The 23,648-nt window shown below is 41.8% G+C and overlaps 1 protein-coding gene across 2 annotated transcripts in view; it reads left to right on the forward strand.

The window, feature by feature from the left end:
* The window catches only part of si:dkey-237i9.1 (SEC14-like protein 1), a 37,225-nt gene extending 13,605 nt beyond the window's left edge, over window positions 1-23,620 (forward strand). Inside the window, exons 3-17 of one of the 2 annotated variants that reach the window (XM_037689601.1) lie at window positions 8,496-8,645; window positions 8,754-8,885; window positions 10,303-10,431; window positions 10,648-10,921; window positions 11,967-12,076; window positions 12,173-12,362; window positions 12,881-12,969; window positions 13,169-13,239; window positions 13,927-14,098; window positions 15,176-15,310; window positions 15,424-15,558; window positions 15,914-16,165; window positions 16,877-17,055; window positions 17,378-17,404; window positions 21,831-23,620. In XM_037689601.1, the coding sequence (XP_037545529.1) occupies window positions 8,496-8,645; window positions 8,754-8,885; window positions 10,303-10,431; window positions 10,648-10,921; window positions 11,967-12,076; window positions 12,173-12,362; window positions 12,881-12,969; window positions 13,169-13,239; window positions 13,927-14,098; window positions 15,176-15,310; window positions 15,424-15,558; window positions 15,914-16,165; window positions 16,877-17,055; window positions 17,378-17,404; window positions 21,831-21,936 (2,151 nt within the window). In that variant the 3' untranslated portion in view covers window positions 21,937-23,620. The remainder of the gene's footprint in view (window positions 1-8,495; window positions 8,646-8,753; window positions 8,886-10,302; window positions 10,432-10,647; window positions 10,922-11,966; window positions 12,077-12,172; window positions 12,363-12,880; window positions 12,970-13,168; window positions 13,240-13,926; window positions 14,099-15,175; window positions 15,311-15,423; window positions 15,559-15,913; window positions 16,166-16,876; window positions 17,056-17,377; window positions 17,405-21,830) is intronic. The other variant, XM_037689603.1, reaches the window with a different exon arrangement.
* The last annotated feature ends 28 nt before the right edge of the window (window positions 23,621-23,648 follow it).

A 23,648-nucleotide genomic window follows, 5' to 3' on the forward strand; every position in this document is an offset into this window, starting at 1 on the left:
CATTTACGTAAGGTTTGCGCTTGGCGGATCGTCCCTGCCTCCCTCCCCCATGTTGGTGGTTCTGGACTATTCTACCGTTTACAATGCGGCTCACTGAAAGGAGATAAGTGGGCGGTAAGACACGCAGGGACCAAAAGCTCTATTGTTTTATTCTTCAGGTCAGGACCTTGTTCTTTCTGCTGCTTCTAATCATTTCTACCCAATTTCTTAGAGTTTTGATCTAGACCGAAAGATAAAAATATGATTTTTCCATGTTCTAATATGGTGCTATGATTACCTTCTTGGTATTTGCTATATTCATTTAAACCATATCTTTTTTTTCTCTTCATATGCATACAAGTTCTATTAAATTGACTTACTTTACAACTGTTAACTTTAAAGAGAAGGGAGGATGTTGTGGCAACATAATTTACAACTTTGCATCCTTGTAGTTCTGTTTTAATTTGATGGCCAACCTTTGGAGAACTGAAGTATTATGGGACTTTTTGTTCCCTCCCGGAAAGTGGTTTTTATTATTTGTCCCACGTCAGTGGCTCGTTGTACTTTTGCTTGGTCTTCAAATGTCCGTGTAACATGAACTAGTGAAACTAGTCTTGAAAAGCCCAGAATATCTCAATTGTTCAGTCGTGGTTTGACTGATGGCAGAAAATTAAACTGTTCCCATAGACAGCCGATACCTGAACAGAGTTTGATTTAGGGACTGAATGTGTTTTGTTTTTGCTTTGTTTGTAATTTAAATACCTAATGTTCTGGTCTGTGCTGTGGAAATGTCCCACTCCAGTCCCCAACTGTCCAGATGACCTGACTGAACTATGTTGGATTATTTTACCTGGATTATTGAGCATGAACTTTGATGTCCCATGCCAGTGTTTTTAAGTAAAGCTTTTGAATCTGTTGGCAGAACGCCTCAGTGTTGAGTGAAATTGTTAAAAGCACAATACTAATTCCATACGTCTTGTCTTTCAATAAACTGGTTTTACATGTCTGATTAAATTATTCTCAAATTTGTGTGTGTGTTTGAGAAAGTGTTGGCCTTTACCTTGGAGTTTCCTTGTCTGGAGATTTTACAGTACCTGCATGTTTTCAGAGAACCTGTGGCAAAGTCAACGGAGCCATAACAAAAAGTTTTACCTGCTCAGTGCTTCCTGGAAAAGGTTTTTGTCCTTCGTTAAACTAGGAAACCACCGAGGCTCCTCCTTTTCTAGTAATTGGTTTAAACATGATACACTGGATTTGCACATTTAGTTTATTCTATAAACACATTTTATTTAACTAGGATGTTTTTTGTTTTATTTGTACACTTCATGGTACTTTTTTTTTTTTTAACGTTTTTCTTTTCTCTGTTTTGATCCTATTTAGGACATTTTCTTTTAGTTGTTTCACGTTTTCAAAGTCGTTTGTAAAACATTTTTTCTCTTAAATGCCCAAGTTTGTCTACAACTCAAATTATGAAAGCAAACGATGATGCAGGAACAGGTTGTGTGGAAAATAAAATAAACATGACTTGTTTTTCTGCAACCTAACCGGTGGTTCTCAAAGTTTGGGTTGGGACTCTGCTGTGGGTCACAAAAACATTAATCTCCAGAAATCTAATCGAATAAAAAGAACACCTTTTTGCACATTTATTTATTATATTTATTTACTATAACTATATTCAATTTTGTTTATTTCTATAGTGCCAGTTCATAACAAATGTCTCGGGGCACTGTATAAAAACATTCACATAAATTATAATATGCCAATTAATAGAACGTTCTTTAATAAAGCCAAATCTTCACTTGGTCACAACCTCCCATCCTGAGCAGCACACAGGCGATGGTGGAAAGGAAAAACTCTTATTTGAACGCAGAACCACGCTCCGATTAGGCAGCCATCTTCCATGATTGGCTGGAAAAAGAGAGAACCGAGAAGCAATACAGACATAAAGTGACATCAGTAACCACAAACTAATAAAAACAGTGTAATAAAACCTGTAGCAATTTTTTAATTAAGCTTGTGTTTATTATTCATGATTATACCATTCAACAGACACTAGTCATGGGGGTGTCCGTCTCTGTTATTCTGCGGGTCAGAAGATGAACACTCCAGAAACCAGTGGCTTAAACACCTTGCTTTTATTCAGTGTTTGTCAGAAGCGTCCTGCAACACTTACACCACGGAGAGTTCCCAAACAAAATCCCACATGACCCGTCTAATGTCTCATCTGGACTCGTATGGTGGCGTCTGATGGATCAAGCCCCAAAGTTGCCTGAGGTGGTGGGTTGGAACTCCTAATGATTTTTAGTCACTAAAACCAGGCTTGCTGACGTCACTCCTGTAAATGTCTCGCACTGAAAACCAGGTTTTGTTCGTGTCTTGCGTCAGTGGAGGCAATATTGGTTACACGGCATGAATACAGGCCTTTTGGTGTGAACTTCAGCTAAAGTAAAGCCAGAAATGGAGCTGTGCTCTGAATTTTGTAGCTTTTTTAGTTTTTTATTATTGTGATAATATTTAAAAAAACAGGACAATGTGACAGAGCATTGTTCTTTCTATAGTTGTGCCATCCTTAACAATTTCTTCATCTCGGAGGAAGTACATGCACTAAATCAACCTTTTAATACGGTATGTCTAACAAGGTTGAGTCGGGTCATCTGATGGATCATTCTCCGTCCAGAGGACCTAACTCGACCTCATTAGATTTATCTACCTAGTTTACTGAGCATGCATCAACATGTATATCCTAGTGTTTCACAATGTTTTCTTCCTCTTGAGAGTTGTCTGTTGCTCACTGCAGAGTGCAGACAGCTTCGGCTGCCTCCTTCTCAGTGTCCGTTATCTGGATTTCCTGGTTTGTTTCAGCATCATCTCTAAGCCTTCCTCTTCTAATATCTTAATCTTAAAAGAGCCCCCAATCTAAACGTTCCCATTTTCCCAGCCAACCGATTTTAAAAATAGCTGGGGCTGACCTCTGGGCGGCTGTTGTCTTGGTTATACAACCATTTTCCCGAGCTTCAGAGACGTGGCGCAGCCTCTCGGGAAGCTGCAAGTGTGAAACCTGTAGAGAAACGGATTCACCACATCCTTCTATGGACTGACTTTAGTCTTAGTTGCAAGATTGAGTGATGGATTTTATTTCTCCCTGAAGGTGCAACACGTCCAGGAAATTAAACGCGTTAAAGTTTTTTCTAAACATAACCTGCACTACTGTTTTACCGTGTTTCTTTTTTCAATCAAACTACCGGTATTTCATACTTTGTGCTATTTGCTAATAGCATTTATTATAGAAAAGGTAATGGAAATGGGTGCTATGACATTTAGTTTTTCGTAACTTTTATCCTTTTCCAAAAATTTACCCTTCTTTATATTTTCTCAATAAACAAACATTATGCTCTTAAATTGCTATCCAAAACATTCTTTTTGAAATCTAAGGGACTTGCTGTAATTTTCTTACACTAATTATAGCTTTTAGTTTCTGTCTATTTTGATTATTTTGGCTTTTAGTCAATCTGTTAACCTTTTGCAGAATTTTAACTAGCCTTTAGCTACTATTAGCTTTTAGAATCAGTTTATTATCGCCATGTCAATGAACGAGGTTCACAAACTAGGAATTTGCTTCAACATAAGGTGCGAATAGTAGTAAAGTAAAATAAAGTAAAAATAAAGTAAAAATTAAGTAAAAATGAGAACATTACATAAGACATAAGCCTGTGTACACACACAAATAAAGTAAAATTAAAACCATAACATAACCATATGACATAACATAACCATTTTAGACCTGCTACCTCCCTGATCCAGCTTTGGATTTATCTTAAAAATAAATAGATGCATTTTACTTTATTTTTTTTCATCGTTTAACAAGAATTGGATAGCCATGTTTACTGACATTTTGCCCTGAGCTGGAAAGTTAAAATTTATTGGAAGTCTTTGGACATTTTTGTCACGCGAGCACTCAACAAAACGTCTGTTGATGCCTGCTGCAACTTGCTTTTTGTTCTTTTTCTGTACGTGGAAGAATCGAGAAGCTGTTCAATCTGATTTGCCCTTCGGTTAAAAAAAAGTGTTCCTCGTTTTAAACGGCGCTATTAATTTTTGTGTTGTGGTAACGCTCCTAATGCTAGGCGTGGAGTCATTTTCGCACGAATTCTGTTGGATTGCATCTGAACTTTTCACCACAAGTGGTTGATAAACGTCTGCGCTGCTGGTTGTCCATGCAAATAATGTTTCACAACTTGAAATAGGCCCGAGTGAAAAGCATTTCACCATGCAGAAAAACATGTTGCAGGATGTGTGATTTGCTAACGAATCAGAGATGGCAAGATGCTTTTTTTTTTTTTTTAAATATGACAAAGTGTAACGGACAAAAAATAACTGCTATTCTTTACAATTAAAATACTGAATCTAGTTTTTGTTCCAGAAAATGTCACAAAAAAGTATTTTTATTAGCAGACGGATGAACTTCTGCTCGGTTAATTTACACAAGGTTTATTTAAAAGCTTGAACTGTGTGTTCATCTAAATTTCAGGTGTTTTTTCCTGTGACATAGCAGAACAACAGATCATGCCCGGGCTGCGTGCCAGCTCTCGTGCTTTCTTGCCAGGCAGGACTCGGCACACATTTGCATGCACCACGGAGCCCTTTGTGGGCTGAAAGTGTATTGTCTTGTTGTTTGTGGAGCTCGTGGATTTCCTGAATCTCCCTTCCTGAACAGAACGGCTCTGATTTTCCAAACTTTTAACTGTGCTGCTTTTTGTACAGAGGAAAACATAAAAATAACAATAAATCCATGTATACAGGAAGAAATCAAATAACGATCTATTGTTTTCTATATTCATCCGCCCCTGGAAAACACATTTTAAAATAAAATCTGACTGAATTCCTGGAGCTGTTACTCATTGCTCGGCCATTTTAGAAACCCCATTACCATGGGGACCAAAGAACTTCCTCACACTGTTTCCTATTTTTGTCTTTGGCCAAGAACTAGACCATTCTTGGGTTTTTGCTTCCATAGTGTTTTTGTTAACGTGGTCCAGGAGAGGGCTATTTGAAAGGGCAAGTTTATACCAATCCTCTTTTTTTTATTCCAGAAGTAATTGACGAGAATGGATGAACAATTGCTTTAGCTGCTAACTAAAGCCGTCTTTTGTCATAACGCGGCCCCCTGGACCTTCTATTCAAGGCAATCGCCTCATGGTAATGGGCAATTAAGTGAAATAAAGTTGGGAAACGCTCACAATCCTGCCAGGGTTTCTGAAAATGCAGTGGTCGAGTGGAGAACACCTTCCCTCCACCAGTTGGAGTCTGTAAATGGAGTCCATTTGGTGTCTCTCTGTCTGAACTGTCAGCCAACAAACATGAAAATGTCTGAATCTCCTCATTGGAGTGTTGGTTTACATGTTGCCTTTTTATTGGATGCATTCTAAAAAATAAAAAACAAAAGCGATTTTGAGGTTTTATAAACGTTAAGGTTCTTGTGAAGGAGACTGTTGTGATTGACATCGCTCTCTGGCCAACAGTGACCTGCGGTCTGCTGATTTAAAATCTTTAGCTCTGCTTGCTTGGAACGGCCGTCTAATGGTAATGGTAGTTTAATAAACTAAGAGCCGAACTGGAAACGGGTGGGGTCACCTGATGGAAAGGCTCTGCAGCCCTTCTGAGTTGACCGGAGTACGAGAGCTGAGCCCATGGAAGAAGGCCAGAAGAAGTAATACAATTAGTTAAGGTGGGATTGAATATTGTCGCAAAGTTCTTGTGTTTTGTTAATTTTATAAACTTTTGACAATAGCCTATTTTGCTTTATCATTAGCAGGATTTGATTTGAAACAAACCCTCGGTAGAATTACTTTTTAACTGTACACAGTTTGTCAAATTTAGAGTAAAAACGTATGTGGATTAAATCAAGTTTACCTCAATATATTTGTATTATTGCAGTTTCAGGTGGGACTCTTTAGGTGCATTTTTATCTTGAAACCTAAATAACTATGGCTTATTTTACATAAACACTGTTTTATTATATATTTAACATTTAATAGAGTGCACAATAACACATCAGAAGCCCTTATTAATTACAAGCTGCTGACCTGCAAGTATAAATGTTAACCTAACATTGAAAAAACCATAGAAAATCTAATCTGATTAGCATCACGCTAATCACTAAAAATTAATACACGAATCAAATGCTAGTCATGTTGTACTAACTTCACTTACAACTTACAGATACATATAACAACTAAATTATGAGAAAGACGTGAAAGCACAACATTACTGCATGTTTTGACTATAAAAAGCTACGGTAACTCTACTGGGACAAACTGCACAACTGGCTCTTAAAGTGGCAGCACAGACCCAACATTAACAAAATCTATTTTAGATTTGAAAATTGACTCAGAACCTTTCATGTCTGCAATTCAACAGTATTTTATTTAATTACGGCACTTAAAAAGGTATGTCGATTTTATTGTAAACCCTGGTATACCGGTAAGTGATGCGACGCATCCTGAATGTCTGAGTATGGTTTAGTAACTCAAAGGCACGTGTAAACTAATGCTCATTGGTATGATGGTGCTACAAAACCAGTTTGTTGGAATCGTTTAAAAAATGTAGTTTTCATATTTGACCATTTATCTCTGTTCCTGAACAAAATGAATTTAAAGCAGTAATCTCTTTCTACAGACAGGCTGTATTGTTATAGTTGCTATTTGTAGTCCTAAACTCGCCTCCAACTGGGAGGAAAAACTTCTCTTTGAACTGTTTTGTTTACCGAGTACATTTACGAAGTTGACCAAGTTTACCAAGCGACACTCTGCAAACTCAGGGGTTTACCGAGTGCCGGCTCAAACTGGAACCAGCTGCTGAGTCGCGTCGTTTTAATCTTGGCCACGTCGGAAGCTATCTTTAACCATTACCGTTTTCCTTTTATTTCTTTGTACGTTTTCTGTAATCCAAAACAGAAGCAACTGACCATCGGTTTGTGTGGACTTGTCGGTAACATTCATACCCCCACATTTTCACATTGCATTGTTTAAAACTGACGATGTGTTTGGAATGAGGATTTTCTTGTTTGTTTTGTAAATATATACTTCCTGTTTTTACTACTAAAAATACCAGTTCCTTTTTGGTAAACTGGGGGTTATAAGAGCTTGTTTTACCAAGTGTTGAAGTAAACAAACTTTGTCTGTTTGGAGTGTTTATGAGGACACACACCATTTGTGTTTTTCTGATGTATTGTTGTGAGGCCGACGGCAGAACAATGCCGTTAACCCGGTTCCAGAGCGTCCGGCCTGAAAAACAGAGCTCAGCATTCAGAGGCCCGTGGGCCGCTGAGTGGATCTGCAGTTCTGGCAGGACCGGCTTCTGCCGCCTGTTGAACAAAACAGCTTCTGCAGCTTTTTGTGTCTGAATTGATGTGCAGATACTCCTAAGAATGGCGATTGTACCCCAACATTATAAAATTGTGATGCCAGTCAGAAAACGGAGCATTTGTTAGAACTGAACTGAAGTTTTGTTTGATTTTACTAGGTGTGATGTCTTTTGTTTATCCGTATGATTATATTTTTGACTCGACTTTTTATTTAAAAAAAATCTTTTACAAACATTCCTTTTCTTTTTACATTCGCCCAAACTAATAAAGTGCCGTTAAGTGGTGCATTCTCCACTTTTCATGGTTTTTGATTTTTTTTATCGTCCCCTCTGACTCTTGACTAAAGTTTTCATCATGTCTTATAAAAAAATTAGGCAAAATTTCACAATAAGTAGTCAAAATATATTTTTACTCCAGTAAATGTACACATAACTAGCTATGATTAACTTTGACCATTTGCAGCCCAAGTTTTGGAGTTTATTTTTGAAGTTCTCCAGTTATCGAACCAGTCGGATCCAAGATAGGTGGCGATAAAACACGAGTTCTGTTGCAGCATGTTGTTCGTGCAGGCCTCGTTGCACAACATCCAGCTGGAGTCTGCCTTGGTGGTTTCTCTGCTTGGCATTTACGAGCCCACATATTTCAGAGACGGAGTTGTTGCTTCTTGTATCGAGCCTATTGTTAAGCGAGTTAAAAATGGTTCAGCTGTGACGAGTCTCAATGGAAGTATTTAACGCAACAGTTTTTGTTTGGCGTTTACATTTTTGCAGCAGTTTCCTTTTCCTGCTCACCTGTTTAAGCTTTTGTGCTCCTCTCAGCTACGTGTTTACATTCCTACAGACTACACGAAGTGGTTTTAAGTGGACGTTGTATAAAGTTGGGAAATAAGAGCTCGTCAGTGCTGACATTCTCCTGCGCCTTAGTCATATTTAATGAATACAAATTAAACTGCTTGTTTCCAAATGCTTTACTAGCTTCACTGATGCGTAAAAAGCAATCTACAATAAACTTTCTTATAATCAAAGGAAATGGTTTTGTCGAGAGATAACCCACGTTACTGAAACCTCTATTCGTCTTTGTTGCTCTTTTACTGGAATGCAGCTGAAACCTTGAAACGATTCAAAATGTGCGTTGTTTTTTTTTCCTCCTGCAGGCGTATGAGCGGCGCTTCCCCACCTGCCACCTCATCCCCATGTTTGTGGCGAGTGACATCGTCGAAGAGGAGAAAGGTGAAGATGGGTCCACCCACCGGGTCGAGCGCCGCTGTGCCCTGGATGTTGACGCCCCGCGCCTTCTCAAAAGGGTATGGTTTACCGCATCACACGGATCACGTTTCGTCTTAATCACCATCTTTTAATAACGGTTATTAACACTGCTTTCAGATAACGTGCGCTGTTTCTGTGGTTTACAGATCGCTGGTGTCGACTACATTTACTTCATCCAGAAAAACACTCTGAACAGAAAGGAGAGGACTCTTCACATCGAGTCCCACAATGAGACCTTTTCCAACCGCATCATCGTCCACGAGACCTGCTGCTATTCGGTCAGTGGCTCAAACCCATGCTGTTATCCAAAAGAAGCATATACTCGGTGTTTACTTCCAGGTTACATGCCATCAGCACAGTAGATTTTTAGTTTTGGTGTCTTTAATGACCCCAGCAGCGAAGATCTTTCTAAACGCTGATCCAGAACCAGCATCACTTCCTTATTTCCCTCTCCTCCTCCTCTATAACACTGACTCCAGATCTGCCTTCTCCTGTATGATGAGTTAATGAGGTCAAGCTCGTCGTATTGGCCTCCAGCCGACTGCGGTGCTAATTTTAGGTCCGAGGCCACACAGATCTTCTCACTGAGGGCGTTATGAAGCTGTGGAAACGGTAACCACGACGGAGAGCTCAGTTAGGCAGCTAATGGACCCGACTAAAGCTGAAATGCTTTGGTAGTCACGGACAATCAAGCTGAGATCGTTTTGCCACCAGGATGTATTTAACTCCTGACTTCTCAAAACGAACAACGAGCCAAAAGAGCAGTTAAATTTTTTTTTTTTTCTGTTTTAAGATGTGCTCGTAATGGTCAAGAATAAATAAAATAATTAGAAAACTCTGAGGATGTTTTAAAGGCTGACAATGCAGCTACTGTCCATCGTTCCAACAAAACTTAATTAAATTTTGATATTTAAACCATGTAAGAACTGTGAGTAAATCCAAGGTCCAAAGAAACGTTAAAGCTGTCAGTCGTTCATAATAATTACCATGGTAATCGCACACCTGTGTCTCACTCCCTGACTGCCAAGTTAATGAGCAGCAGGCTGAAAAGTTGGCCTCAAACTGTCGCTGTGTGGAAACTATAAGTCAGATCGTAAAAATTCATGGCGCATGAGTGACAGATGTTTCAAAGACGCTTCTAGTTTTAAAGGCAGTGATTTGAGCTAAACTGTAACTTGTCTGGAAAGGTTTAGGCATGTGCTCTTTACATTCTGTGGGGATCGGAGAATAAAATGTTAGTCCTATAGCCGTAAGTGACATGGAGTGAAAGAAGACTAAAGTTTGGAGTGTAATGCTGCGTGATGAGAAACGGCAGAGCGATTTTTATTAAGATAATAGTATTGAACCTTTTCAGTTTGCAGAGATTTTTGTCATGAGTAGTACAGTATTTATAGAAACTGGATGTTGTTTGAGAGTGAATCACGGTTTTATCATTCTCCAAAAATACGTGTTGCTCTGTGTATTTTGTAGTACTGTGCTTCAAACAGCTCATGCTTATAAAATAAGCCCAACCTGGCCAAGTTCACACCCACAGACTAACACGCATACCCCCACTCGGTGTGAAAACTGTTCTCTTCATGCGTCATCGTTTTGAGTAGCTCCCTGTGTGGTTACCGTGGTAACGCAGTCCCCCTGCATCCGTGCATGCGTACACAGAATGAGTGACCGGATGTTTTGTTGCGTGTGTTTGCCCAGGTCCACCCGGAGAACGAGGACTGGACGTGTTTTGAACAAACGGCCAGTTTAGACATCAAGTCGTTCTTTGGCTTTGAGAGCACCGTGGAAAAGGTTGCAATGAAGCAGTACGCCAGCAGCATCAAAAAGGTGTGGCGTTGTTGCATACATGCTTGAGCTTTCATTCCCCCTCCGTCCGAGAGCTGAACCATTCAGATCATGGACCGAGCCATTTCATGGATTATTCTGTAGAACATTAAATCAGCTAAAACTTAAATAACATTTTATTTAATCTGATTAAATTCCACGTGAAATTGTTGTTTTTAATCTCAGCTTTCACACTTCTTCTTCGCTTGTGTCTCTCAGGGAAAGGAAATCATAGAGTTCTACCTGAAGGAGCTGGAAAACGAGGGCATCACTCATGTCCCCCGCTGGGCTCCTTCCTCCCATTCTCTCGCTCTCCCCCGGGCAAACATCCTCGCCACCAGCCCACCTGTCCCCACAAAGCACACGAGCGCGGCGTCTGCGTCCGTCCCGCAAACGGCCGACGCCAAAGACGACGCCTCGCAGGACGCAAAGCAGGACGGCGTCGCTCTGCAGGCAGACGGTCCGACAGAAATCCTGGCTGGAACACCTGAAGGTTCGTTTGAAATATGGACAACTCTTCCTGCTCATTTTTTGTTTTAATGTTAAGTTGTTTAGGAGATAACCTTAATATAAAAAATAAAAAAATAATAAAAAAAAGATTTGCATAAAACTGACCCAAGATGGAAAGTTAGTTTTTATACATTGTTAAATAAAAAAACAATCAAACACCTGTTGAGCTTTCATAATTCACTAATTAAATCAGTAAATGTGGTTTCTACAAGTCCGCTTACTCTTAGACATTTTTTCTAAGGTAATCGTTCTCAAAGCTGGGATCAAGATTGTGGATAGTGATACGTCTTGAAACGATTCCCAGGAAATAAAAAGACGTTTTTGTATTACCGTACTTGTTGCCGTACACGTCGAACCGCCGTACAAGTTGCATCAGTCCAAATATGTCTAATAAAGTGGAAAAAAACATAAATACATCTCTTTGCCAAATAAGTCGCATCTGTTATGCGTCACAGCTGATGCGTCTCGTTTGTTATACGTCACCGTTGACAACCCAGAAACGTGGGCCTGTGTTGTGCCATAAAGTCCATTGGCTGCCAATTGGCGGCCACGGGAGCGTGCATGGAAGGACTTTAACAAGAATTTAACAAGATTAACACTTAAAAACAATTATTCGTTTGCTCGAAATTATAGCAAAGTTGTGTCTCAGTTGAACTTTTCCTTAATAAATTCACTTTAACGGTCAAATCAGCTGCATTTCGACTGGGCGGAGCAGCGAAATGCAGCTCATTTGACGTTTGCTCCAGGAGTTCTGGAGCGAGACGATGGTGGCTTGGTATGGCAAGCCAAGTGTCTCATTAATATCCTCTTTTCCCTATTGAGACACTTGGCTTCAATATATGCAGTTAAACCACAGTTTGGTAAATTTTAATGAAAAATTATGAATAATTGTGGTGAATTTTAAGTTTTAGGAGTCCGAGGATGGTCAGAAGACACACACAGTCAATCCAAATGTTTCCTATGTAAAGTTTTAATTTTCACCCAACGTGCAGATGTTTAATTGCATCTTCTGTGTTTTTGTGTTGCAGACAAGCTGGATGCAGACTACATCAAACGTTACCTGGGTGACCTGACTCCGCTGCAGGAGAGCTGCCTGATCAGACTTCGCATCTGGCTTCAGGAGACACACAAGGGCAAGGTAACTTTAAAAATGCATCAGCACAATTGTATTTTTAGTCAACTTTAGAAACATCAACCTCATTTTTATGCTTTTTTTCTTTTTTTCTCTGTTTAGATCCCCAAAGACGAACACATCCTGCGTTTCTTGCGAGCCAGAGACTTCAACATGGATAAGGCGCGGGAATTCCTGTGCCAGTCTCTAACCTGGAGGAAGCAGCATCAGGTGGACTACCTGCTGGAGACCTGGAACCCTCCACAGGTTCTGCAGGACTACTACACCGGAGGCTGGCACCACCACGACAGAGGTGCTTGAGTTTAGACCTCCCAAGTTCAAAATCAGCAGCTGGAATGTGACATGGCACTCTGAAGACTCGTGCAGAGCTTATCTAAGCTGGCTGGGCTTGCTCCGTTCTGTGAAATACATGCCGATTCTTCCAGAGTCTGGTTGCACACACAGTAAAACATGTCCACCACTCCAGAGGACGTTAGGTTTACTCAGACGGAGAGTAGAGAGAATAACTGCGTTATTGGTTTGGACATCGTGTTGACTTTAATCATTTTCATTCTCACGCACGTTCCTGATTTGTGGCCGTGCCACGAGTCTCTCACTAATAGAAAAGGATCACTTTATTAATATCATAAATCTGTTCTTTTACTCTCTCGGAGCAGAACGTCGACTCGTTCCTCCAAGCGCACGCTCGCTCATTGTGCCACACAAAAGATGAGCAGATGGCAGCCGAAGCACACCTTTCCACTTAAGCTGCATTTGTGTACAATGTAAACGATGCGATGGATCACGTCAATATTTGTTTTACTCTGCTAGACGGGCGTCCTTTGTACATCCTGAGACTGGGCCAGATGGACACCAAAGGACTGGTGCGCGCCCTGGGAGAGGAGTCTCTGCTCAGACACGTACGTTGCACAGATTACTCTGCAGAATTGGTGCATTAGTGAAGGTCGATACGTTTGTAGGTCAGACACTCACTGGTTTATAGGTCAGGGACGTAACGTCCTAACAAGGGCTTTAACTCCAGGATGTGCAAAGTTAATGACACGGTTAAATGTAACGCGTTCACTGTTTGAGTAGAGCTGTGTTCATGTGTCCACGTAGGTGCTGTCCATCAACGAGGAGGGTCTGCGGCGCTGTGAGGAGAACACAAAGCTGTTCGGTCGACCCATCAGGTAAACGTGTTGCATCAATCAACATAACGAATCGTGTTTGTACAGGCAAGAATTTTGTAAATAAAAAAGTAGTCATAGCACATTATTCCCAATCGAGCTGAACATTTTGACATGCGTGGCCAAAATAGCACAAAGTGTGCAAAATTACTTTTAATGCAAAACGTAAAACGAGCTAAAACTATAAAAAAGGAAAACGATGAACGCTGAATCAGCTGCCACTCAAGTGAAAAGACAAAACAAATCTCCTTCAGCCTCCATTTACTGAACCAGAATAAACGTGAACCTTTAGTTGGACTCAGTTCTGTTTGGATTCAGTTGAGCAGCTGTGGCCTGGTCACACGTGCACTCGCTGATAAAACGCAGCATGAGCGAGTCCAGAGGAGAATTATCTCCCCAAAATGGAAATGCTGGTTCTGAGTGCACAGCCTGTGAAGCGAGGGAGCTGAGACGGTGTCTGATGTCCGTCGGCCGTCTCCAGCAGGAGGCTGCGCCTGCGATAAGAGCTGCGCACGAAGGCATGCGAGCGATGTGTGAATCCAGAATTAACGGGCATTACCTTCATCACTTAAGCCTCACTCCAGGGTGCCAGGTGCTAAGTGATGCGAAGGAAGCTGTAGCCCACTTCAGCGTGAGTGTGTTAGTGGTGGGACGTTATCCACTCTGATCCTTTCACTTCCTCCTCTGAAGCTGCTGGACGTGTCTGGTTGACCTGGAGGGGCTGAACATGCGTCACTTGTGGCGACCGGGGGTCAAAGCTCTGCTGAGGATCATCGAGGTTGTGGAGGCAAACTACCCCGAGACTCTGGGGCGGCTGCTGATCTTGAGAGCACCGAGAGTCTTCCCTGTTCTGTGGACACTGGTGAGAACGAGACGCCCACTAACATAAAAAGTGACTTAAATTGGACAAGTCTCACATGTTGATGGTTTCAATGGTGACAATCTAATTTGACACGATTTAAATATAAGGGGACATTAATGTCCATATTTTTAACTAGAGAATGTTTTTTTAAATATAATATTTGTTTATTTACGTAGAGAAAAAGTTGTGTAACCATGCTGAACGACTGACAAATTAAAGAATCTGAAACGGGAGTTGTTGAAGCTCACATGAGAAAAAAACTAGTTAAATGCTAAAAGTAGTAAAAACAAAATAGCTAAAATCTAAAAATTTCCAAAGACTATCTACAAACTAAAAAAATGAAAGGCTGAATTATCTACAAACTAAAAAATGAAAGGCTGGATTAACGCCAAAAGGAGAAAAATGTGAGTTTAAACCTAACAGTATTAAAGAGATGGATAATATTAGCAAAAAGGCTGGCTAGAAGTAGCTGAAGAGGAAGGCTGGGAGTAGCCGAAGAGGAAGGCTAGAAGTAGCCGAAGTGGGGGCTGGGAGTAGCCGAAGGGGCGAGCTGGGAGTAGCTGAAGGAGCGGGCTGGGAGTAGCCGAAGTGGGGGGCTGGGAGTAGCCGAAGGGGGGGGGGGGGGGGGGGGGTGTTAGGAGTAGCCAACGGGGCGGGCTAGGAGTAGCCGAATGTGGGGATTAGAAGTAGCCAAAGGTGGGGATTAGGGGTAGCCGAAGGTGTAGGCTAGATACTAAAAGTAACATAAGAGGCCAAAAACAGTAGTTTAAGCAGATTTCAAAGAGAACAATGAGATTGAAGTAATTGAAGAGCTCTTAACTGTAGTTCTTTAGGGAAAGTTGTATATTTTGAAAAGTATAAAATTACAAAACAAAAACTTTGGCATGTGTCTCCTGAGTGAACCGAACATTTTGATATGTGAACAGATAAAATACCACAAAGTATGAATAAGTAATGGGATTGCGAAGATGTTCAGAAAAAGAAAAACGAGAAACAAATCACACCAAATCCTATGTTCTTCTCTCTGAAGTATTTTATATATAGTGTTTTTTTACTTTTGTGTACCTCTACTCATAGGTGAGCCCCTTCATCGATGAGAACACCCGCAAGAAGTTCTTGATCTATGCGGGTAACGACTACCAGGGTCCTGGAGGTCTCGTGGACTACATAAACAAGGAGATCATCCCTGACTTCTTAGGAGGAGAGTGTATGGTGGGTGTTGAACGAATACTAAAATCTTCTGCTTTGAGTTTGTTCCTGAGCACAACAGTTTGTGTGCTCTTATTGTGACGTTCTTCTCTGACTCAGCTGTTTTTCCTCTGCAGTGTGAGGTACCAGAGGGTGGCCTGGTTCCCAAGTCCATGTATCGAACACCAGAGGAGCTGGAGAACGAGGATGTCCGCCTGTGGACCGAGACGATCTACCAGAGTGCCAGCATCTTTAAGGGGTCTCCACATGAGGTGAGGCTCAGAGACCTGCAGGGTGGAGTTGATGGAACTTCTGCCACCTAGTGGATGAAATTTGCATCATTTCTGGTTTTAGATCAGCTCATGTTTGAAAACTAATCTTCCTGCCGTGACATCCTGTTCCTGACGTGTTACATAATTTAAATCAGTGGGACAGATGTCATCCATAGCTGTCCCCCTGGAAATGGTTTTATTTCTGTGCAACTGCAGTTCTGAGGACGAAACATGCCGTTTGAGTTATTGAATAACACAGCAGTGAAGCTTTACATGAGTAGTTTCTGGCATAATTCCAGTGTCCATAAAAATAGAAACCGGTTCAGATTCCTGATCGTTTATTTTCTCTGAGCAGCTCGTGATCGAAATCATCGACGCCGCCTCGGTCATCACCTGGGACTTCGACGTTTGCAAAGGTGACATCGTTTTCAACATCTACCACTCAAAGCGGGCCCCCCAGCCACCACGTAAAGACCCCCTCGGAGCCCACGGCATCACCTCCCCTGGAGTCAACAATGTCCAGCTCATCGAGAAGTCCTGGACTCTGGGCCAGGACTACAGCATGGTGGAATCCCCCCTCACCTGCAAGGAGGGCGAGAGTGTGCAGGTGAGGATTTATCACCTGGAGCTGGTGTACGCATGCTGGTTTTCTTATTTCTCTGATTTACCGGCTTAAATAAAAGTTATTTAAATAACTCGAGGGCAGCGCGACTGATTCATGTGAGGAAGTTGAGAACCCAACAAATGTTGAGACGTTTGGGAGATGAATGCTGTTCCTTCTTGTCGAAGCTCCAAAATTCACGGTTGAAACCCGTGCCTTCGTGTAAAAAGTTGTTTTTCTCTGAAAAAAGACACTTAGAACTTGTTTACTGATTATTTTAATTAAAAGCTTCGTGTGGAAAATGCTAAAGAGCTCAAACCACACCGAGCGGCCGCCATTTTGAGAACTGAAAAACAGAAAGGAGAGACAGCCCATGTCACGTCAAGGGGCCTCCCTCCCATTTTCTTAAAGAGACACGCTGCTGGCTCCCTCACTATCCATCCTTTGGTTCAGTCTTATACTGCCATCCAGTGGTTAAAAAAAAGGTACACGCATAACAAATTACCAACATTTCTTCTTAAATTTGACAATAATTACTAATTCAGTTAATCGCCCAGCAAAATGTGTTATCATGACCGGCCTAGTAGAATTTTGTGTGGTAGTAGCTCAAAGCAATAATTCGGTGTTGGACCAAAATGGCCACAACTCCGCCTTCATCATAAGCTCTCTAACATTCTGGCGTTAAGGAAAAAAACGTAATTTTCTTCCTGTCCCCAGGGCTCCCATATAACCCGGTGGCCGGGCTTCTACATCCTGCAGTGGCGGTTTCACAACATGCCGGCCTGCTCGGCCACCAACCTGCCCCGGGTGGACGACGTGCTGGCCACGCTTCAGGTGTCCTCGCACAAGTGCAAAGTCATGTTCTACACCGAGGTGCTGGGCTCGGAGGACTTCAGGTTGGTACCTGAGCTGCGTGTCCGAGTCCAGAACCGTCCCCAGCTCTCCTGGGAACTAAACGACACGGGTGACCTGTTCGTGTCCGCCGTTTCACCGACGTTTCTTTTGATGTTCTCATTTCAGCCATTATTCTGTTGCAGCTCGTTCTGATCGTCTCTGTGCTCCCGTGTGTTATTCAGAGAGCAAAATGACTTTTTAGACCCAGCGTTGTAAAGTGACGATGCCTCCCTTTAAAGTCTCCTTTAATCCATCTTTTTCTTTCCAATCTGTCGCTCCCCCCACCTCCTCCTCTTCCTCCTGATTTGTCTTCCCCCTCTGAAGAACGGCTTGCTGTGATGTGCAGAGTTTGTAAGTGGCTCAGTGTTTGCATATTTTTTCCTTTAGCACAAGCTCATTGCCATCACTGCTTTTAGCTTTTAAACTGCGTGCCCCCCCCCCCCCAATGCAGTCACGCTTCTAATGCAGCGAAAGGTCCGTGTTTGTCTCGTAGTTTTTGTTAGCGTCGACTAACAGGAGCTTGCTTTGGTCACGCTACAGAAAGTTTTATTGCACTAAAATCCACTCGAACTTGCTCTAATCCACTCCTTCAGTCGTCTGTTTGCATGAATAACTTTCAGGTTTAATTAAAAACAACAAGCCTCTAAGCTGCAACAAACACATAAACCAAAACCTTCCCTGGTGCTTTATTTATTTTTAATATAAACACAGAACGTCGCCTTTTTAGTTCACTGCTCTTCTGATTCATTTAATTTTGCTCCAGTACCTTTGAACATTTTCACTACCGTTTCCACATTCTGTCACTTTACCGCCACAATCGAATATTTTAATGGGATTTTATGACCAGCAGGAACTGGTGCAGAATTGTGAAGTGGAAGGAAAAACAACGCGTTGTTTTCAACCTGCAAGGTGTAGCTTGGATTTATATTCACTAACCTTAAACGCCCTCGAACGTCTAGTAAATTCTCAGCCGGCGTGTAATTTAATCTCCGTATAAATCCAGCTGTTCTGTTGTAGAACATTAATAATCTGACTGAGCGGATGATTTTTTATTTTTTTTTTAAATGCGCAGAAATTTCAGTCTTGGAAGTACAAAGCTGATGGAAACGGACCCTAACAGGGTTCCTTTCGGCCCTGGAGGTCTGGGATTACTGGGATTACTGGGAGTTTAAACAACGATGTGCTGATTAGAAGATCTGAGCTTTTAATGTGTAGTAATGTATTTTAGTATCGTTGAGTCCATGTTCTGCTTCGACAGAGTTCACAGTACGTGTCCTGACTGACTGATCCTGACTGACTGGTTGTGAAGGCTTGTTACTTTCTGATGTTATACAGTATAATGCTTATTAAGCATTCACACTATTGTGGTCCTGTTTATATTTACTATTCCATATTCTTACTACTTTTTCTATTCCGTATGTTTTTCTGCATCTTTCTCGTTCCACAATTTTTGTGCTATTTCAACAAATCATAAACCAAAACGTTCAGCTCTTTCAGGACAATCCTGCTTTGACTTTTGGTCTTGGGATCTGTTCACAACCTTTTACTGCTCCTTTCACATTTTGTTCTGGTTCAGCTACTTTCAGCTGTTTTGTGCTCCTTTCAGATTCTTTCTGCTAACTACAACATTTTCTTCAAACTTATTTTGGCTAATTTCAGCTTGTTTTGCTCCTTTCAGCTCATTACTGCAAGTTTCAGCTTTTTCTGCTTTTTCAGCTACTATTTAGCCATTTTATGCTGATTTTAGCCTTTTCAGCTAATTCCACATTTTTTGCACTCATTTAAACTTTTTTTCAGCCTGATTCAGAAAAATGTGCTATCTCCACTTCCTTCTGGTAATTTAAGCTTCTTTCTGCTTTTTAGCTACTTTTCAGCTTTTTATTTGTTATTATTTTTTAGCTAATTTAAGCCTTTTCAAATAATTTCCACTTTATTGTGTTCATTTCTGCCTCTTTCATCTTAACAGGTTCTTTCTGCTATTTTAAGCTTGTTCTACCTTTTCAGCTAATTTCAGCTGTTTCAAAATTTTCATGGTAATTTTTGCTCCTTTCAACCTAATTAACATCTTAATGCTAATTTCAGCTTGTTTTGCTCCTTTCAGCTACTTTTCTATTTATTTATTTTTTGCTAATTCCTGCTTTTTAGCCAATTTCCTAATTTTTGCGCACATTTCTTATTTAAACTTACGTGTTCTTTCTGCTTTCTTCTGTTAACTTCAGCTTGTTATTCCATTTCGGCTACAATTCAGCATGTTTTGTAGCTAATTTCAGCTGTTTTTCAGCAAATCCTTCAGCATTTTTGCAGGAAATGCAGTTTCTCTAGTTAGGAATGATTGTTGTTTGCTCTACAGAATCCTTCCCGTCACCTGACACCGACTCTCCCTCCGACGTCGAGCTCTGAGCTTTTAACGTGGCTGAAAAATCTCCTGGAACTTCAGGATCTACTCTGAGAAAAGATCACTGAGTTTTGTTTCCATGAAGTGCAGGGAACCTCGCCTAAAAGACGAAGTTGTGGCTCAAGTTTATAAACTTAAACGAGATAATTTTCCTTCCACTTCATAATTATACCAGACTTCCTGCTGATCCGTTCTAATAAAATGTTGTGACATTTGTTGTAACGGAACGAGGAAAAGTTCAAATGTTGGGAAAACGCTTTTAAAGGGCTGTAACCGTCAACACACCAAGGATGGTGACTCGACCTTCCATCTTTCTTCATTCAGCCTTTATTCAGACGTTGACACCAGAGACCTGATCTTAAATGAACTGAAACAGGAAGTGTGTTTTTACGTGACGTGGGTTCGAGCTGCTTTACTGACCCTTCCAGGTGTTTGTGTCCTGGTGCTTCCAGGTTTGGGTTGGACTCAACCAAAGTCTGTTTGTAAAGATGGACGTCTGAGGAGCTGATGCTGGATGTTGATGTAGTTTCTAAAACGATCCTTCTCTTCAGTGACATGGATAATAAAACAGGACGGTCAGAGTTTATTTGGTTCTTCAAATCGTCACTATTTATCCACAAACCTCAGTTCTCTGCAGCTGCATCCATCTTTAAAACAAAACGCTCTTTGGTTACATTAATGTGTGTGAATGCATTTTGGTGCCGCTAAATATTTAACATTCAGCTTTTTGAACTTCTCATCTGCTTTCTTTAACGAGCAAAACCACCTTCCTGTTTTCACTGAGATGACGTCATAGACTCGGACGAGACGCAGGAATCCTCCCGACGAGCACGTTTTAAAGCTTTAGGAGAGAACCGCGTGTCGTTGAGACCACGGGGCTTCACGTGTTCCTGTGAAAACTTCAGTCCTGCAGCATGCTAACGTTAGCTCAGAGCTACTCTTAGGTAAAGACTTGACCACGGAACGGATTGAAGAGGGTTTATTTTTTAAATTTACTGACGCATCAGCTCGGCGTTCGTAACGCTGCTCAGATCAGAACAGAAGCTCGGCACAGCGACTCCTGCTTCGCTCGGATTTATGACAAAATTAACATTTTAATTGAAAAGGACGGAGTGAAATATTTGATTTTCTAAAGAACAAATAAAAAAGCAAAAAATACACATTTTAAAACGATCCCCAAAGATCAAGGCTGAATGTGATTGACAGCTGAGCAGACTCATCGTTATATTTTATTTTTTTACCCCTCGAGGCTCCAGCTGCCTGGGTGGGGTCACTCCAGTTCAGTAGGTGGTCCTACGGCGAGACTCGGGACTGACTGACTTCAGACTACTGACTGTACAGGTCCAGACCACCTCCACAGGTTTTTACTCAGACCACCTCCACAGGTGGTCTGAGTAAAACTGTTCTCGCCTGTATTCAGTGTCCTCTGGATCCAAACACAGATTTCAGATCCGCCCGAACGGGGTCAGAGAGAACATCACCGCTGCAGGGTGGATGAGGCTGCATGGTTCTGCATCCCGAGCATGACTCAGCGCACACACACACACACGCACGCACACAGGCCTGTCACGATAACAAATGCTGCTGGGCGATTGATTGTCTCAGAAATTATTGCGATAAATGATATTGTTTGAAATTTGACAATAATTGTGAAATTTAAGAAAAAATGTTGGTTAATTTTTGAGTGTAGTGCCTTTTTTTGACCACCGGGGGGCAGTCTAAGACGGTTTGACCTGAAGGATGGATAGTGAGGGAGCGAACAGCGTGTCTCTTCAAGAAAAATGGGATCTGAAAATGGCGGACGCTCGGTGTGGTTTGAGCTCTTGAGCATTTTTCACACAAAGCTTTTAATTAAAAAATCAGTAAACAAGTTCTCCGCTTCTTTTTGCAGAGAAAAACAACTTTTTAGACAAAGGCACGGGTTTCAACTGTGAATTTTGGAACTTCGACACAACGTTTTTTTTTTTTTTAACAGGATCAGCCTGTTAGCTCGTAGCTTAGCTTCTTTTAAACGATCCAAAAACGCAATTTTGGACGTTTTAAAATGGATTTTAAAGAAAAAAGAAAGGGAGGGGTCAGTGAAGAGAGTCGAGTCTTTTATCATCCAGTGTCTTCAGCAGAGAGAGAGAGACACGAAGAAACGATAAAACCTGATAAATGAAAATGAGGTTGATAATTTTCATTTGTCATGTGATTAATTGATTTATTGTTTATCACGACAGGCCCCCACACACACACACACACACGCGCAGCGCTTTGTCAGGGTTTGTCCAGCTGGGGTTGCTCAGGTGTTGCTCACATGACGTCATCTGTGGCGTTTCTCGTCTCTCACGTTGTCTCTGTCTCTCGTCCCTCACGTTGTCTCCGTCTCTCGTCCCTCAGGGGTTCCATGACCAGCCTGGAGTCGAGCCACAGCGGTTTCTCCCAGCTCAGCGCCGCCACCACCACCTCCAACCACTCCCAGTCCAGCTCCATGATCTCCAGGTAGAACCCGACAGCTGAGGACTTCATTCCCAGAATGCATCACTCCACTGTCATCAACCCAGAGGACACCCCCCCCCACCCCACCCACCCCCGTGTCCTCTTCAGAAGACGAAGAGTCCTGAAATTCTGAGGCAAACAAACTAACTTTGACACTACGTGTAAGATTTAAAGGGCTGATTTTTGCACAAAGGTTGTTTGAATGTTCGTGAGGTGGAGGTGTTCGAGTGGAGCAGGCGAAGCAATATTTTCCTCCTGGAAGCTCCAGGAGCCGACGAAGACACTGGAGACGCTGTTACTTATATGCATTTACTCCAACAGCCACTGACCCGAGCCGACGCGTACCTCGCCCCGTGCCCCGTTGAGACTGAATGTTCCGTTACGCGCAGGAACCGTGCACAAACGAATTGTTACTGTAAGGGTTTCAGTGAGCCGTTCATAGGTCAAATGTTGGTGAGGTCAAAACCCGGCCTGGATCTGGGTCCAGCCTGCAGGTGGTCCACCGTTCCACCACAACTGCAGTGTCAGTATTTCCTGTTTCAGAGTGGAAATTTCCTGGTGTTGATTCGTGCGAGGAAACTCCCAAGGGCTCTATCACACCCGTCAAACCACGAGACGAGCTGGATAACCAGAGATGGACTTTCTGCATGTTTTAACTTATTTGTGGAGGATCATGGGTAAGTTTTGTCCAGGCAGGCGCACGGAGAAGAGAAAAACTGTCACTAATATCACTTCCTGTCAAAAGTCGTATTTTAACGGTGAAAGTTCGTCCGTCTGCTCAATTAAGGAACTCAAATCAAGGAATCACGTCGTCGAGGCGCCGATCGGCCAGCGTGGTCCTTCCAGCCGAGACGCCAGAACCTGGCGACGTCGCCGTGGTGCGTTTGTGCGCGTGGGCTTCGTTATTTAGGAGTTGAGAGCCGTGCGTCAATAAAAACCATTTTAGCCTTTCGTAAGCGTCACGTAGAGAAAAGCACCCGATATTTTCACAAACGTTTCGAAACGCGACACTTTTTTTCTAATAGATTGTAGTTTTGATGACCTTAACCTGTACAGGGCGGAAACGAGCCGTCACTTTGTTGCCATGGTTACGGAGAGTAGTTGGGAAATAATAAGTTACACAGGAATCAAACTTAAAACTGCTTTTTTTGAAAACAATTATTTAATGTCATAAACTGCAATAACCAGAGGAAGGTGAGTGTGTGGTGGTAATCACTGAATGTTTGCTGCAGACTGGTGTGTGTGTGTGGGGGGGATAGATATATATATATATATCTGTAATAGGACGTGTAAACTTTTATTTCTTAAAGGAGCTTAAAGTTTTCCAGCTCGTTGGGAAACTCGTTACAGGAAGCATCGTCCTCGTCGGTGCTCCTCAGAGACGAACCGGACCTTTGGATTCAAGCCACGAGCACAAAGATGTTTTTTCTTTTCTTTTCTCCTCTGACCCGTTTGCGTCACCGTTTCTGCTTTTCATCACCGTCTCGTCCACAAATGAGGGCTACCGTCTCGATTGTTCGGCGCATTTCATCTCTCTTCACGGCCTCTTTTCTCTGCCATCTTTGCATATCTTTAAACGGTGACGTGAGAAATGATGTAATAAATAAAAAAAGTTACTGGTTTGGATGAATGAAAACATGGAGCCTTTACGTTTTTGAAGATAATAAACTTGAATCATGAGTAAATGGAAACGGCTCAACTTGTTTTTGTCGGAACAGC

This window comes from Nematolebias whitei, chromosome 16 (assembly GCF_014905685.2).
Source record: "Nematolebias whitei isolate Nwh7 chromosome 16, NemWhi1, whole genome shotgun sequence".
NCBI classification, from domain to species: Eukaryota; Metazoa; Chordata; class Actinopteri; order Cyprinodontiformes; family Rivulidae; genus Nematolebias; species Nematolebias whitei.